The 16917-nt window shown below is 51.1% G+C and overlaps 1 protein-coding gene across 4 annotated transcripts in view; it reads left to right on the forward strand.

The window, feature by feature from the left end:
* Positions 1 to 16917, forward strand: part of UBE2F (ubiquitin conjugating enzyme E2 F (putative)) — a 58589-nt gene that overhangs the window by 27376 nt on the left and 14296 nt on the right. For 3 of the 4 annotated variants that reach the window (XM_047846371.1, XM_047846370.1, XM_047846369.1), the window contains 2 exons: positions 7824 to 7891; positions 14046 to 14116. In XM_047846371.1, the coding sequence (XP_047702327.1) occupies positions 7824 to 7891; positions 14046 to 14116 (139 nt within the window). Of the gene's footprint in view, positions 1 to 7823; positions 7892 to 9301; positions 9342 to 14045; positions 14117 to 16917 lie in introns of all 4 variants that reach the window. The other variant, XR_007149559.1, reaches the window with a different exon arrangement.

Genomic DNA, 16917 nt, shown 5'->3' on the forward strand with positions numbered 1-16917 from the left:
TTGTGTGTATTATCATTTCCACTGGCCATCACTGAATTTGAAGATGGGGCAAGAGCCACCAGAAAGGAACGCAGCAGCCCTGCCCGCTGTCTGATCGCAGCCCCACGCTGCCTGTTTTGGACTTCTGATCTACCGAAGATAGTAAATTTGTGTTGTTTAAGCCACTGAGCTCGTGGTGATGAATTCTAATAACAATTCTAACCAGTACAAATAGCTGTGCTTTCTGTGTCCTAGAGATCGAAGAAATACAAAGATCTCGTGTTTTTTTTTTCCAAGTATTTTTTAGCTTTACGTTTCACAGTTTGGTCTGTGACTTAGTTCTTTTTTTATGTGGGGCAAGAGAAGGATCTGGTTTCCCCTCCCCCCGCCATCCCTCCAGAGTGAAGGGGGAAGTGCTCCCTTCTGTTTCCTGGGACTGTGGATGAAGAGTTAGTATCGGTTCTGTACTCAGTGGTAGAATCTGCCAGGGAAGCTACCTAGCTCTGGAAGGTTGTGTTTTGTTTTTGTGGTAACACTTTAAGGATGAATACACTTTCTCTAGTAGATAGAGTAATTGGTGTCTTTCTCAAGGTTGTCCACATTTATCAAGTTTAGTGGTATAATGTTGTTCTTAATATCTTGTCCTATAAAGTTCTGTCGAGTCTCCTTGAACTCCTATTAGTGAAAGTGTGTTTTCTTTTTTTCTTGATCAGGCTGGCTGGAGGATTATCGATTTTATCAGTCTCTGCAAAGAGCCAGCTTTTGGGTTTATTGATTTTCCTCTACCATTTTCTGTTTTCTGATCCTATCTTGATTACCTTCCTTCAGCTTGTTTTCAGCTTAATTTGGCTTTGCTTCCCCCAGTTCTTCAGGTGGAGGCTCAGACAGATAGTAGGGTGTTTCCGTTTCCCTACCCAGCCTTCCCTTTACAGTTGTCCTGTCTCCTTTATGTACTCTGTGACCCAGCCTTCCATATCCTGTTTTCTTTTATCTGTTTCCCAGCGTAGTCACCACTCCTTCCTTAGGTCTGGATTTCCATCTGTTACTTTTCCTTCTGCCTGAAGAACATCCTGGATGTTCTGGATTTGTCTGTAGTACAGCCCCCCGGTGACGAGTTCATTGTTGTAGAGACCTCATTCTGCTGCCTCCTGACTTGTATTCTTTCTTATAAGTAGTCAGTGCTCATTCTTTGTTCCGCTTTATGTGTGCATTTTAGTCTCTGGTTGCTTTTTAAGACCGTCTCTTTATCACGTTTTTAGCAGTCTGTCTGTGATGTTCTTTGATGTGATAATGGACCTTACCTGGGCTTACTGAGCTTTCTGGATCTGTAGCTTTGGTTTTTGTCAAACTCACAAATAATTTGACCAACATTTCTTTAAATATTTTTTCTGTAACTCCTGCCTGGGACCCCAATGGTCTATATTAATATCTCTTACATATATATTACCTCCACACGTAAATTAGCCTCCATCGGGTCCCAGGGTGCTCACTTTTCTTTAGCAGCTGACTTAGTGTTTGTCTGCAGCCCCCGCGTGGCTCCCGACCCCATGTCACCCCCAAGTACCCGCCCACCTCCCCGGCTTGGCCCCACAGTGGGCTCGTGGCAGTCCTGGCTGCGGCTCTGTGCCCAGTCCGCCCTCCTGTGGACACTGCCTCTTTGTCTTCCCCGCCCCCACCTGCCCTCAGATCCCAGGGAGACAGCCTGGCCGGAAATGGCTCTGCCACCCGCTAGCTGTGGGGCTGTGGCCAGGACAGTTTCTTACTGCACGGGCCTCAGTTTCTTCTCTGAAGGGGTGATGATGTGCCTGTCTCACCGCAGTGGTGGAGACAGGGTGAGCGAATACGTGCATGAGCCCAGGTGACCGTGTGCGGTGCGTGCTCCACGTGTCGGTGTGCTTAGGGTTGTGGTTGTCATCCCGATTTTGAGGGTGTACCTAACGGCACATCCCCCAAGCCTCCCCTGAACAGTCCAGCCCCCACAGCAGCCTCCCCTGAGATGAGCCGGCTTCACGCGTGCTGTGTCTCACGGTCCGACCGCGGATGTGTCTTCAGGTACTTCCGCGTTGGCCTGGGCACGCTGGGTGCCATCCCGCCCTGGGCCACTGTTCGTGCGGCCCTCCGGCTCACAGTGGCTTTTACGTATTTGATGGGCTGTGAAAAAGCCAGCAAAACAGCATATGCGACAGAGACCTGTGTCCCAAAGCCTGAAGCGTGCTTACCGTCTGGCTTTTTACAGCAGTTTGCTGACCCCAGTCTACAAGCTCATCTTGGCAAGGACGCTGTTTTTGCTGACTTTTAAGTTTGAAATTTACATAATTTCCAGTGTGTTGTAAATATTGACATTTAAAGATAAAAGTATTATATTGCTCTTTAAAATGTTTCCAGTAGAATCTAAATAGCATGGATACGCCCACCATCATGCATTTTTGTAGAAATATGAATAAGCTCTAGTTCAGTGGTTGGAAAATGCTCATTGCTGCCTTTTCTCCTCTCACTCATATTTTTCTTCCACTCGTCCTATAGGATTGTATCCTAATGTGAACATTTTTCTGCCAAGTACTTTGTCACCTTGTCCTACTACTCTGTAAATACACGCGCGCGCACACACACACACTTCTATATGTATGTGTATAAGTTATTTAAAAAGTTTTTCTAACCGGAAGACTCTTCGGTCTTAAGCATTTTGTTCTGAACAGTTGTCAGTCATTGTTTTTACCAGCTCCTGGTTCCTGCTTTTCCTCCTCGGTGCTGGCTGCCCCTCCTGTCTCCTCTCCCAGACCCCTCTAGGTGTGGGGGCCCCTGAGGCTTTGTCCCGTCCTCGGACCTTCATAGCTCATGAAATGTGAGTGCTTCCGTATACTGGACAGCTCCCACCCTGCCCTCATCCAGCCCCGACCTCCCCCACACTCCAGAATCGTCTGCTGGCGATCAACGCCTCTGTTTGAATGTTGACAGGAAATCTCAGATCGACGCGTCCGATGTTGAACTTGGTGCGGTGATGCCCCTTGCAGCCTTTTGATCTTCCCGATGGCAACTCTGCCCTTTGCGTTGCGGGGTCAGAGACCTTAGCTCTTCTTTAGCTCCTCTCTTCACCACTCCCCACCCTCATCTGTCAGCAGATCCTGGTGGTGTTCCCATCGGAATATTTCCAAGGTCCTAACCAGCATGATCTCTCACCGGGGTTATTGTAACAGGTCGCCTCCACAGGGCCTGCAGCCCAGCCCTCCTCTGCTCAGACCCCTCTCCGGGCTCCCCGCCTGGCTCTGCATAAAAGCCAGCACTCTTACTGTGGTCTCTTTGGCCTCCGCTCCTCCTCTCCCCTGCCTCGCCTCTGGCTGCTGGAGTGCTCTCTGAACATACCCCGCTGTTTTCATGGGCCTCACCCGGCTCCCCCGCCTGGAGTGTTCTTCACCCCGATGGCCTCCGTTTTCAGGCCTTTGCTCTCTCCGACCACCCTGTGTAAAATTTCGACTCCTGCTCCCTTGGCTCCTTCACCTTCTCCCGCCAGAACGTGCGCTTGTACTGGTGGGAGGGTCTCTTGCTGATGTGTCACCAGGGCCCAGAACAAGGTCTGGCACATCATGAGCTCTCATCAGATATTTGCTGAATGAATGACTTTAAACAGGATGTTGTAAGCTTCGATGGTTATTGAACATAAAACAGCGTTGCATCTGAAATGGATCTGAGAATGATGGAGTTACCGTTAGCATTTTTCTCTGATTTGGTTGATGAATTTGTAAATGACTCTTCTTTATGCTACAGGGAAGGAGTGCCAGTTTTCTTCCTTCATCTTGTTTTTATAGATGTAGACACTGAAGACTGCCTGATGGCAGAGGCATGGGAGGTGTTTTGTCACAGCTATGACATTCCATCCTTGGACTTCAGAATCCTATATTTTCTTGATCTTGCTGCCGAATGTTAGATCAGGTTCCTCCCTCCATTTTGTTGAAAGCAGAGAATTGGAACCCGTCTGACTTGGAAAAGACTTTCTGAACACAGACATCAGAGCCCCTTAGCATCACGGTTTCTGAGGCGTTCATAAAAGCCACTTTCCCAAGACCTGTCAGCTGACCGTTAATCATACCTGTCTTCACTTGGAAGCATCTTGTTTTATCTGAGATTCTCAGGAAGAGTTGAGAACTTTGAGATATTATTGGTTTGGTCATACCCTTGCCAATGTAAAAACTTAATGCTTTGTACTTCCTCAAAAGCTGGAAGCTGCAGGTTTAGCTCATTCAATGAATAAGAAATATCTCTCCGATGCTTTAGTAGGCAGAACCAGTTCTGATTATCAGCTCAGTCAGCAGTCAGACTCACTCTCTCTTGGGAGAAGTGTTACTTACTTCTAGGATGTGCCATCCGCCGCCTCACTTCCGAGTTTAATTGCTGGCAGTTAGGTGAGGCTTGAACCCAATCGCCTGGGCAGAAGAAGGTGCCATATGCCTGTGGCTTATTGATTCCCTGTTTGCTTGCTTCTCACAGTGATCATGTGTTCTTTTACAGTCCTCTAGGGATTGAATTCACTAAATGAAAACTTTTTAAATTTTTTGTTTTTATTTATTTTTGAGAGAGACAGAGGGTGAGCAGGAGAGGGGCAGAGAGAGAGGGAGACACAGAATCCCAAGCAGGCTCCAGGCTCTGAGCTGACAGCACAGAGCCCGAAGTGGGGCTCAAAGTCACGAACCGTGAGATCATGACCTGAGCCGAAGTTGGATACCCAGCTGACTGAGCCACCCAGGTGCCCCAAAGCCTCTAAGTGAAATTTTAATCCTTGGTGCCAGCAGACTCCACAAGATGTCTGAATTCAAGACATTCCAATATGAACTGGGATGTCTTCTTTATAACACCATACTTTGCCCTTAACAGAACTGGGTGTCAGATGGGGAAAGCACAACCCTGCCACGTGCCTCCATTTCCTGTGACCTTTGTCCACTGGGATGTTTGTGCCTTGGGGCAGTGCATCATGGTAAGAAGAGAGCTGAGAAGTCAACCTTCTGCTTCTAGTGGGGACAGCTATGAGAAGGGAGAGGGAAGGAGTGGCCGGTGGGAGTCTGACCTCGTGAGACTGTCAGGCAGCTTTCTTTTAGGGAATGCACCCGGACACTGGCCACCTAGAAGTGGATTCTCCTGGAGTTGTTTGTGCCCACATATCCCTCGGCCAGTCTCCTCCCAGGAATACCCCTAACCTGGCTGAAAGTCAGTGGCATACGGTTCCTCTCCTTGTAACCCTGAGGGGCGGGGATAGGCCGGCCCAGTGAGCTGGATGCCAGGAACTTTCCTGCTGCGTTTCACTGTTGTACTCGAACTGTTGTCCCAGTTATCTGAGAAGCCGGAGGTTTCCAGTCGCGGCAGCCTCACACAGTGACGCAGTGGGCCGTCCCAGACTTGGACGTGGCACACACTGGGTTACGGACGCTGTACACGAACCCCGTGCCTGCTGGTCCAGAGCTGTGCGGCCTTTCTCAGTCTCCACCCTGCAAGGCGCCAGCTTGGGAGCCGGACCCGCGAGGTGGGTCAGCAAGAAGTCTTCACTGGGGCCTTCACTGAGAAAATCACAGGAAATAAGAGATGCTCTTAAGTGTGTTTCCTCTCCGTACAGTCTGCTTGCTCCCCAGCTGCTTTTTAAGTAGGACATGGCGTTTCTAGGCAAATTCAATAAATAAATAGAGTGGCTCGGGTTCCAAAGCTATGTATGTCCTTAGACGAGGAGACAAGGAGTGCTGCCTCAGCAGCAGATCATTCTCCTGACACAGACAAAAACTAGAACTCTCCGCTTCCTGTCTGTCTTCAACCAGTTCAGAGATGATAAATTGTAGTAATTATTAAATGAGAGCTTGGCTAGGACAGAGGAGTATGGTAAAATCAAACCCCCATTAGACCAAATCACAGCTTCTTTGGAACTGGTTGGCAGCCTTGTTGAAACTATATAATCGTGAAGTGGAAGGCCAACTAGAGAAAAACCACAGTGTGGCAGGATGCGGTGACTGGAGCACAGCCTGGAGGAGCGAGAACAGGCGAGAGCAGACGCGGTGCTGCACCGGGAGCTGGGGCGACAGCACGCACAGCGCCCGCCGCACCGCGTGCAGAGCCCAGCGCCAGATCCCCCTGCCGCGGCGGGCACCCGGTGACACAGGAGCCTCGCAGCCGCAGAGCCTCTGGTGGGCATGGCGGTGCTCTCGTGACTGCCTACCTGCGATGCCCCTTGTTTGCAGAGTTCTTGTATCTGGAGGGAAAATTTTTCCCCCAAAACAGTCTTTTCTAAAGACTCTCGGTGCTGTCAGTCACTGATCCAGGGGTGCCAGGGAGGGCTAGAAATAGCCGTATCAGATGAGTGGGGAAGGGTAGAATAATCTAGGCCGTATGATGGTCGAGGCTAGCAGTGAGGAAGAACATGCTGCCTCGTTCCCGTGAGTGAGTGGGCTGCAAAGTACATGAAACCATAAGATCGCTGTGAGAAAGGGAAATCAGATGTTTCTGTCATCTGGGTTGGGAAAGATCTTTGTAAGCACAGGACCAAAGGCAAACCACAGAAAGACGGGCTTCAGGGTGAGAAGTAGTTGAACCACAAAATCAGTGATAAACCAGCAGACTAAGAAACACTGTAACAAATACAAAAGGCAGAGGTTGATCTTCCTAAGAGCTTTTCTATATTGGTAGTTAAAAGATGAATACTTCGGTGATAAAAGGACAGTTAAAGAACATCAGTCATTCGGTTCTTGCCTTAAAAATGACCCATAATATGAAATAAATTTCAGCCTCACTGCTTTTCAGATGAATGTAAAACAGAAATGCGGTCTTTCTCCTCTGTCACACTGGCAAAGAATGAAAACATTGGGGTCTGTAAATGTTGACACAGTCTCGGAAAATTGTTGTAGTGATGATTTGTTTGACACTAACAACTCTGTGTTAAATATTTATTTTATGTAAGCAGCTGAGGGAAGCAATAATATGTAGTATTGTTGATTTGTTCACAGTGTGATAAATATTTGGGGGAAAGTTGAGCTTTCTTATTAAAGATGGTGTTAATTTTGCCAGATTGTGAAGTTCAGAGTAACTGAAAACCCCGGTGCATTTCCGGCTTGGAGCGCAGGCGTGAGCGCCCTCTGCTGGCAGCAGCACGAGTAGCGCCCACAATTCACCCGCAGGCCAGGCTCGCCTGGGGTGGGTGGACACTTAGCAGAGGCAGAGGCGGCTGGCGCAGTTGCGACTGTGCTGTGGGGTCTGTGACCTGGTGCCACCCTGCCTCCACACGTCCTCCTGCATGCCCACCGGTGCCCTCCAGCCCCGTTCCAGGGGGCGTGCTCTGTTCAGAAGGCTGCACCGAGCCCTCAGCCAGTCGGCTCGCAAGTGTTGACTGTGCACGCTCACTGGGGCAGGGGCTGTGTGCTTCACTGCCTGTCCGCAGGGCCTGGAGCACCCCCTCAGACCTGACACTCTCATGGGGCAGCCAGCCGCAAAGAGATGACCTTGCAGCTTACCCAGGATGGTTACCTGTCATGAGATGTGTTTGAAGGGGGCACACCGGTGCTGTGATGCGGAGTGGGACGGGGCCCAGGTGAGAACAGGGCTACCCGGGCCGGCTCTGGGTAACTGAGGGATGCCAGCGCCTCCCCTGAGCGCACATGGCCGGCGAGGAGACGGACAGCAGGCAGGGTCACGGGGAGCCGATTTAAGTTCATCATCAGGGCAGGGGCAGGATTTGGTGACGTATCGAAGGAATCCTGCAGTCTTGGTTTTAAACTCTTAATTCTCTGTTTTTGCCGTATCCTAACATAGTGTTTGCTTTCTGTTAACTTTTTTTTTTAATTGAAAGGATTTTTTGTTTTGTTTTGTGTTTTTGATAGATGAGGGTTACTACCAGGGTGGAAAATTTCAGTTTGAAACTGAAGTTCCTGATGCGTACAACATGGTGGTGAGTAGCCTGCGTTTGAGCTGTTGTTTCCCCTTCGCGTGGCTGGGTGGCCGTCCCGGGGCCCAGCACACCCCCACTGCATTGGGTCCCCCCAGTCCTGGGACTGAGTACAAAATGGCCAATATTTCTGGTTGGTGTTACTCGTCAGCAGGATTTAGAGCCTTGGGAGGGAGATTCATTTCTCAACAAGTACTTGGGACTACTGTGTGCCAGGCAGCCTGCACTGGGACCTCCGCTCTGCCTAGGCTGGCACCTTCCCTGGGAGCTGCCTGAATGGTTCATGTAAATCCTATCTGTTACATTCTAGCACTGAAGAGGAAGGCATTTTACTTAAAACCGTAGTTCTGTTTACGGTATGGCACCAAAACCCTCGAAGTGTAGAAAACATGTACTTAAGAATTCCAGAAAAGAAGAATGCCTTATAGGTTTAAGCCATAATTTATACCCATAGCTACATGTTAATCTCTCAAAGACCCACCCTAGGTAATATTCACACCAAATACTGTCACATTCTATCTTTATCAGTTAGGAAGGTGAGACAAAGTAGAAAGTTACCATAGCGTGAGAAAAGCAGTGAATAGCAGACAACAGAGCTATCGAGCAGGGACAGGAAACTAATTTACGTGAATTCAGAGAAGGAAAGGAGAGGGTCATTTTGGGAAAGTGGTCGGGCCATTTGAGCTTTAAGGAGAAACAACAGGATTGGACTTGTCCTGACTTGGGTTGGCCCATAGCCAGGGGAGGGTGGTGTTGAGGTGACGTCGAACTTTCTGGAACTGTGTTGACAGGCACAGAAATGAGAATTAGCAGCCTGCGGGCGGTGGATTGACCAAGTTGACCCGAAGGAAGAATCAGGGTTGGGGAGCAGTGGGGAGGAATGAGAAACTCAGATTTGAGGGTTGTTGAGCATTTTCACTTTGGCCTGAGAAACTAGTGACAGTTGGGGACATCTTCACAATTTTGAATTTATATATGTGTGTGTAAACATCCCCCTGATGCTTCCTAGTCCTCTCTAGGCTTATCAAATAGGAAAGAAAAATCCACTGGTAAAACTAAGCCCCTTGTTAACCTGAGGCTGCGGATACCGGGGACACCACGTGTCCAGTCACTTTACCTGCAGAGACTCCGTGTTGTCTGACAAGTGGGATTAGGCTCCCCTGCCCTGGGCCCTGGCCCCACCAATGGGGTGCAGTTCAGGGGCTGTCACACTTTTTTGTGTGAAGCCCAACCTTTACCTTTACGGGGCCACGACATTAAAATTTCTTTCTGAACGTAGCTTATGAGGATGGGGTAGAGGTGGCAGTAAGGGAAAAAATATATTTTGAAGCAAAGAGGAAAATATGCATTTCAGGTCTTTGTCCACGCATCCATCCAGCTACCTACTGACTTTCCATATTTCCCTAATCACAGACCGAGGAGCCTGGCTCCACAGAACCCCGTACTCCCTCAGGTGAGATGTGGCTGGAGAGGTTTGGCTTCAGCACAGATGTTTACAATTCCAGGGGCTATTTTGATGTTTTCTGGAAACAGCCAGGCATACGGTACTTAAGATTCCAGACTTTTCAATTATCTGGACGTACTCTAAGGATTCCTCATCCAAAGAATGTTAAATTAAAGGATGGTAAGTTTGTGACAGTCTTTTTGGAGAGGCAGTGAGTGTTTGAGGAGGGGGGTGGCTTGGGGAGGGCCTTAGCATGAGCTGGTAGACTTCTCCAACAAGCCTTGCGGGATCTGAGACCCGCTGTCGCGGGTACGTGAGGCACCACTGAGTAGCAGAGTGTCGGAAGAGGGCGGAGCGTGAGAAGATGCCAAGGAAGGAACCGAGTTTTGTTGAGAGCTTTCATGTGCCAGATGCCCCCGCTCACTTGTGTCCCTCCCCGGGAGTTCCCTGGGGGGCGTTAATACGCTCATGTTCATGCGTCAGGAAGCTAGGGCCCAGAGGGCTACAGTTGGGAACTTCCCTCCTTAGCTTTGCCAGAATAAACCATCAGGTGCTGAAGTGGATTCCTGCCCAGGGCTGCCTGGCTACCTAGCGTGTGCCCTTCTCGCCAAACCGGGTGGCCACTCGTAGTGAGAAAATGTTTGTCATGTTGTCCTGTCCCTGTGTGACTTCTTCCAGAAACGGAGAGAATGGGACACGGCATAAACAAGATAGAAAACCACTGGGCCTTGAGGACGTGTTTTTTTATGTTAATTAGTGATTTATGATGATTTTACATTTTTATATTTAGTTTCTATCTCCTTTGGGAAATTTCTGAATGATCGGCTGGTTTCATTTTATCAGGAATGGAACCAGTGTCCTCAAGCAAGGGGCACGGAGGGGCCAGCCTGTCTGGGTGGACTCAGGCCCTGCCGCTGTTAGGACCTCTCCCCCCCCCCCCCCCCCCCCCACAGGCCCCTTTGCCTGTCCCACTGCCTCGTCCAGGCTGAGACGGTACAGTGGTCCCTGGGGCAGGGGGTGGGGAGGTGACACCGTCCCCCAGGAACCCGAGCGTGGCTGATACAGAGGTACTTGTGTTTACTCTTTTTGTATTAATCTTCGCTTACCTAACTCCTCGGTGTCCCTTTGGCCACACTGGCGGCTCCCCGAAGCGGGGTCTGGAGCACCTTTCTTTCGCTGTATTTCCAGTGCCCGCCACATGGTGCGCACTTGTCCCGCGGGGGGCACGCTCCGCCCATACGAACCTGCGTGCAGGAGATGAAACCAGCATATGAAAATGCGTAGGTTACGGGCATTTGGGGCAGAGATTGTGAGAGTAAACTGCAGGGACCCGTGCTTCATCTGCATGAGGAGACGGCCAGCCTGGGAGGGCCCCGTGGAGCCGCCTCGCTCATTTGTTCTTATGCTTTTATGTTCTTTGTAAGGACTTTGCTAACACCCCTAACACGGTAACTTTTTTTTATTTCACCATCATAACAAGATTAACGTACGTTTTCATGTCAATTAACATAATTACATCATCGTTAGAACACTTCACTATACGCGTCATGGTTTTAAGTCAGTCCTTTATTGTTGGTCGCTGGTTGACCAGTTGTTGACAGTACGAACCAGACTTTCTGTAGATAGTAAATATTTCAGGCTTTGTGAACCACTTTTGGTCTCTACCATGTATTCTTTTTTTCCGTCACAAACTATGTGGGGTTTTTTCAAACGATCTTTTAAAAACGTAGAAACCATACTCAGATCCCATGCAGAGACAGGCCCGCCTGCACTCGGTTCACCAGGCTGCGGTTCGCTGCCCCCCTGGCGTGAGCAGCTCTGTCGTGCGTCCCAGACAGCACTTGCCGTTCGTCTGCCCCTGCCCGTGGCCTAAGCCGTTAGACGTAGAATTAAGACCGTGGAGTAACGGATACCGGGTTTGAAGCTCTTCGTCAACACTATTAAATCCGCCCCCCCAGAGGTCATGCCGGCAGCCTCCTCACCGTCACTGCCTGGAAATTCCCTTTTTCCTCACAAAGATGGAATGTTTTGATTATTTTGATCTTTGCCATTTTGGGAGGAAATAAACGGTATCTAATTGTCATTTGAGTTTTTGTTTCTCAAATAAGTAGGGTGCTAAATATTTTTTCCTATTTATGAGCTTTTTATGTTCTTTATGAACTGTAATTATGTCCTTAGCCCCTTTTTCCATTGAGATGTTTGTTTTTCTTGCAAGAGTTCTTAGCTAGAATTTATATGAAACTTTTTTTCCCCAGTTTTCTTGGTTGTACCGAAAGGATTTTTGTTTTTCCTTTGTGTTTTGATGTTGTTCTGTAAAAGTTTGAGGTTTTTGTGCTTCACCACTGTCCTCAAATCTACTTTTGTTTTACAAGTTTTTCTTGTTATGAAATGCTTAAAACAGGCCTCCAGACTCACCAAGGTAACTCGTCAGCTTTTTCTTCCAGTGCTCAAAAAAAAATGTTTTTAACCTTTATTTTTGAGAGACAGCAAGCAAGGGCGCGCACGCGGGTGTGCGGATGGGGGCGGGGCAGAGAGAGAGGGAGACGCAGAGTCCGAAGCAGGCTCCAGGCTCCTAGCTGTCAGCCCAGAGCCCGACACGGGGCTCGAACCCAGAGACCGTGAGATCGTGACTTGAGCTGAAGTTGGACGCTCAACTGACTGAGCCACCCAGGCGCCCCTCTTCCAGCACTCTTCTAAAGTTCTGTGTCATTTGTGTTTAGTGCATCTGGAATACGAGTCTTAAGTGGGGATCCGACTGGGGTTTTCCAGGTAGTTTGCCAGATGGATTCTGATGGAAGAATCCCTTTTTCCCCCACTGGTTTGCACTGCAGTAGCGGTCACATGTCAAACTCAGCCTGTGACGGGGCAGGTGGCAATGCCGGGTAGCAGGTGGAGCTGGGTATTTCTTGTCTGTCTTGCCTTAGGGGGGTCGAGGCAGCAATTTGTGTTTGGAAAGCGTGTGTCAGAATCCGGGTCCGGGGTTCTGATTTGCTCTCTGTTATGGGGACCGAGGCTTAGAGGACGACCATCGACGGGGACAGGGGAGGTGTCTGTGCTGGCATCTAACTGTGGAGGGTGTAAAGGGACAAGGGGGGGGGGGGCAGTTGCAGTCAGATACTTGGAGATCTAGTGAACACTAGGCGAGGTGACAAGAGTGTCGGGGACTCTCTAGACGGGAGGGAGAGCGGGCCTTCGGGTTCCCTCAGATTCATACAGCCCGGAGTGCCAGCCTGCCCCCGCCCCCGCCTGCAGGCCTCGCCGGAAACGCACAGCCACGGCATAGTTTCTGTCAAAGGCCTTCCAGTTTACCTGCAGGAAAGCAAATTAGAGCATATTAAGTTGGTTGAAACTCACTCTGAACCTAATCCTGTAATCTTTGGACACCTACATTTGCAGACCTGGATTAAGCCCTTGGGGAGTTTCTTGGTGTGATGATTTTTCGTGTCAGTAGAAAGATTTAGGAGGGTGCTGGAAAGTATGTCTGTTTTGTACAGACAAGACGGTGGAACTCTTCAAGGACTGGAAAAACGCAGGAGAGTCTTTGGGCGGTGAAATACTTTGTAGGTTAGTAACAGATAAACATCTGATTACGGAGACTTTACAAAAGAATAGCATCATAACCGCATGTGATACACTGGGAAGACGAAGACGTCACCCCCTGTGACAAAGGGCTCCCACTTGAGTATCTGTGAGATGACGTGTCTGTGAGACTTGGCGAGGTGACCCTTGCATGCCTGACCAGCTCCGTACCCGGGGGACCTGTCTCACGCACGGGAGCGGACACACGGGCTGGTCGAGCCCAGCCTGTGGGACGGGTGGGAGGCAGCCTGTGAATGCCCAGTCATGGGAACTGGCTCGTGAAATGCTAGTATCTGTGCCACGGCAGGCGAGGAACCCCCAAACCATCTGAAATGGTGAGAGATGCACGTGAAAAAGTAGAGCACACACGCCCCCGTGCCTCTAAAGAAAAACGGATGTGCCGGAACACAGCTCTGCCTAGAAGAGAGGCTCGAGGTGCAGATCAGATGTGAATGCAGATTATTTCTGGGTGGGATCATCACATATCACAAAAGGAAAGATCTTGCCCTGTGTTTTTGTAGCTTTATTCCTCAAACAAGTCCAGAGTGCTTTTATTACGGAGTCACTTTAAAAGAACGGCTTTCTGCAAACATGCCTCCTCATAAGCGAAGTCCGTGTGCCTCATTCCCACATACTCGTTTTCATTCTCTCTCCCTCCCGTGAGTGTAAAGCAGACTAAGACGTGGGTATGGGACAGTGTACGTGCAGTAGCATCTTCAGAAACACCTGCACGGGGACCCGGCTACCACCGGAAGGAGCGGTGACCGCAGCCACAGCTCGGCAGCTTAGCACGCAGGGCCCCCGTGTGAACTGGGCCGGTGGCACAGCGTGGGCTCGTCTGCAGCCCCTGCAGGGAGGGCAAGAGGGGGCCGAGGCCCAGCCACCAGCACCACGCGCCCGCGGGCCCCGGGACTTGCAGAAGCGTTGTGTTAGGGGTGCGGGCAGGCTTTGTCAGGGAGACTGGCACGTGTGGATGCGGCGTGAAGACCACTCCCACGCGGGTGACACGAGCCGGTGTCCAGAGCTGAAGACTGGTTGGCCGCGCAAACAGTGGAACGGGGGCTAGATGGGGGTCTGTGGCAGCAGGCGTGGTCTGGAGAGCCCGTGATCTCTTCCTTTCTCTCTGTGTTGCAGCCTCCCAAAGTGAAATGCCTGACCAGGATCTGGCACCCCAACATCACAGAGACGGGCGACATATGTCTAAGGTGGGTTTCTCTTCTTTCCCGTCTTCTGTGTTTGTGAGCACTGGGCGTCCGGACATGTTGTCTCCGCTGAGAGAAGATTTTGAGGCTGGGCTAAGATCAGGGAGGTTTGGGAAACCGCCCTCAGGGCTTTGGGCCGCACTCTCCTGATCGGAGGGCCCCCCCACCCCCAGCCTGCCTCTGCCTCCAGCCCCACGTCCTCCCGGGCCCTCTGGTGGCCAAGACCGCTGCCGGTCCCGGTGCAGCCTGTCGCCCGCCCGGGATGCTCCCTCCGGGGCTCCTTGCCCTTTCTTCCCCTTCTGAGGTAGCGACAGGCTGCAGTCCCTCCGTGTGGCCGATTTGAGCCAAGAAGGCAACATGTGGTTAGTAAAATCCAGGGGAGGGGGAGGAGTGTAGATGTCCAGTTTAAGAAGACCTAGCCATTTGTGCTTAAGATGCCCTCTCTTTACCGAAACAGTCCTGATGGGCACGAGCAGGACGACGTCCCAGAACTTCGTGTCACTTGTGGCCCGTGTGTGCCCCTCCCTCCCAGTGGGGGATGATCGGGGATCCGCGATTCCCCACTTCTTAAGGCTCATGTAGAGACCTGGAGAAGGCGTGTGGTTTGTTGTTTGTAAGTAAGTTGAGCACTTGGGCTTTGTCTTGGTGCGTCCTGCCAGTCTCTAGCGGGGGGGGGGGGGGTGTCGGTGCAGGGCCGCTGGTGCCAGACCGCCTCACGATGGCGCGGTGTGACTTCGGCAGGTTATGTAACCGTCAGCCGCGGCCTGCAGAGGGGGCGTTAGCATTTCCTCTGCTTCCCTCCTGCGATTCAGTCCCCCTTCTCCCTCAACGGTCAGCACCGGCTCCCAGGTCAGCTCGCATGTGGTGACCCCATTCTGGCATATCAGCCCCCTGTTTTATAGACAGTTCGAAACGCGTTTTACAAGAGGCTCCCTTTTTCAGATCCGCCCTTCGAGTATCAACACTTCTAAAATCTGGCTTCTCCAGCGTTAGGTTGTACATGGCACCCACTCCAGCCTTGTCCCCCGAGGCCCTTGCCGGGGCTCGCTCTCCGGGGGCTCTGCACACTCCTTCTCTGTCCCGTCCCTTCCTCGGTAGCAATTAAGGCCAGAGCAGGAATTCCTCTCGTCACTTTTGCCGTCTTCTGAGAAGTCACGTTCTAGCAAAGTATCAGGAGAGCTCAGCAGATGGCCGCCGGCAACAAACTCCAGAAACCTCAGAGGAAAATCATTGACAGATTTGGCCGCATTCACATTAAGAATACGGAACACAGAAGTGAGAGGGAAAAGGTCAGCTGTGTTACATGCTTCGTATGGACGTGGTCTTTACCACTCGGTATGAGAAAGGTGGACACGGCCACGAGGGAAAACGAGCACCAGCTACAAGCAGTGACTCGTACGAGAGTCGCAGGGGGGTGGGTGGGAAGGCTCTGAGGGCTGTTTAGTCTCCGTGGTAACCAGCGAGGCGCCACTCACCACTCCTCAGACTGTCTGATACGAAAGCAGATATCCGGTGGGATGTGAGGGACAGGGAGAGAGCAGGCTGTCACATCACCATCACGGGAGGGCGGTTCTGTCTGGGTCCTTTTGTTGGTCCTTCAGATCTAAGGTCTCCATTTAACTTACATTTACCCTTGGACTCGTCAGCTGCACTTGTAGGGATTTATTTGTGGGAAGTAAGGCGCCAGATTTAAGTATAAAGACCTCATCCAGTGAAAAACTAGACCGCGTCCAGCGGTGGCTTGGTCCACAGCTGACTTGTGGCGTCTCCTGAATAAAGAGAAAGACAAGCCTGGCCCACGCCCTCCTGGTCCATAGTGAGTGCCGGGCACCAGTTACCTGGATCCCTCACTCGGCACCACTGGCCGGTGCCTGCTGCCCTGGGGGCCTTGTCTGGTACACAGCCGTCCTTCCCTGTCTCTGTGAGTCTTGCTCTGCTCCCACCGGCGGCCCTGCCCTCCTCCTGGCTCAGGGTCAGAGGTGAGAGGTGCCGTGTCTGTGGGATTAGAGGGCCCCGGGCCTGGATTCCGGTGGTTGCACTCGAGACTTTTTCTCCTGGGGTCCAAGCTTCCGGCGTAGCCCCTGAGGCACCGTCTGCTCCCTTGGCTGCTGCCCTCGCTGATGGGCTGTCACCTGAGCTCCTGCAGGATTGCCACCTGCCGAGGCTGGGCTAGAACTTCCAGTGACCCTGTGCCCCGTCCACAGTGTCACTCTGCCCAGACCCGTGGCTTGCGACCATGGGCGCCGCCTGCCCGATTATGGGCACTCCCCACTCCCGCCCCTGTCATTGCCCTTGCTGGGCGCACCTGGCCTCCGGGTTTAGAGCCCTCCTGCTCTGGCTGTGCTGTCGGCGGGGAAGCTCGAGGGTTCTGACTGGTCAGCCAGTTCAGCCGGCTTCCTTCCTTTCCTCCGCCCGTCAGCTCATGGTGGTGTTCTTTGCTTTACGGGGCTTGCCGGCTGGTGGGAGACAGGCGTTAAACAGGTAAGCAAGCATACGATAAGGTCCATAAAAGAAGGATGAGAACAGCCAGGAAGGATTCTTCTCCCTGCCTCAGTGAAGAAATCTGTCACTGGATCGTATAAACACCAGGACCTGGCAGATGGTTTCCAGAAAGTCACTCAGATCTGTACAGGTTTCACGTCAGGCACAGGCCTCTGCAGGGCAGAGCCTTCTTTTTAAGGCTCAGAGTAAGTGGTAGTGGTCAATTTAAGGTTTTGTTTATTCCAACAAATCTTGGGCAATTAAGATTACAGCATATTTATATTTTCTCCTGATTGTAATTGATTTATCTGAACTTGAACACA

The sequence above is a fragment of the Prionailurus viverrinus genome, unplaced genomic scaffold (genome assembly GCF_022837055.1).
Source record: "Prionailurus viverrinus isolate Anna unplaced genomic scaffold, UM_Priviv_1.0 scaffold_39, whole genome shotgun sequence".
NCBI classification, from domain to species: Eukaryota; Metazoa; Chordata; class Mammalia; order Carnivora; family Felidae; genus Prionailurus; species Prionailurus viverrinus.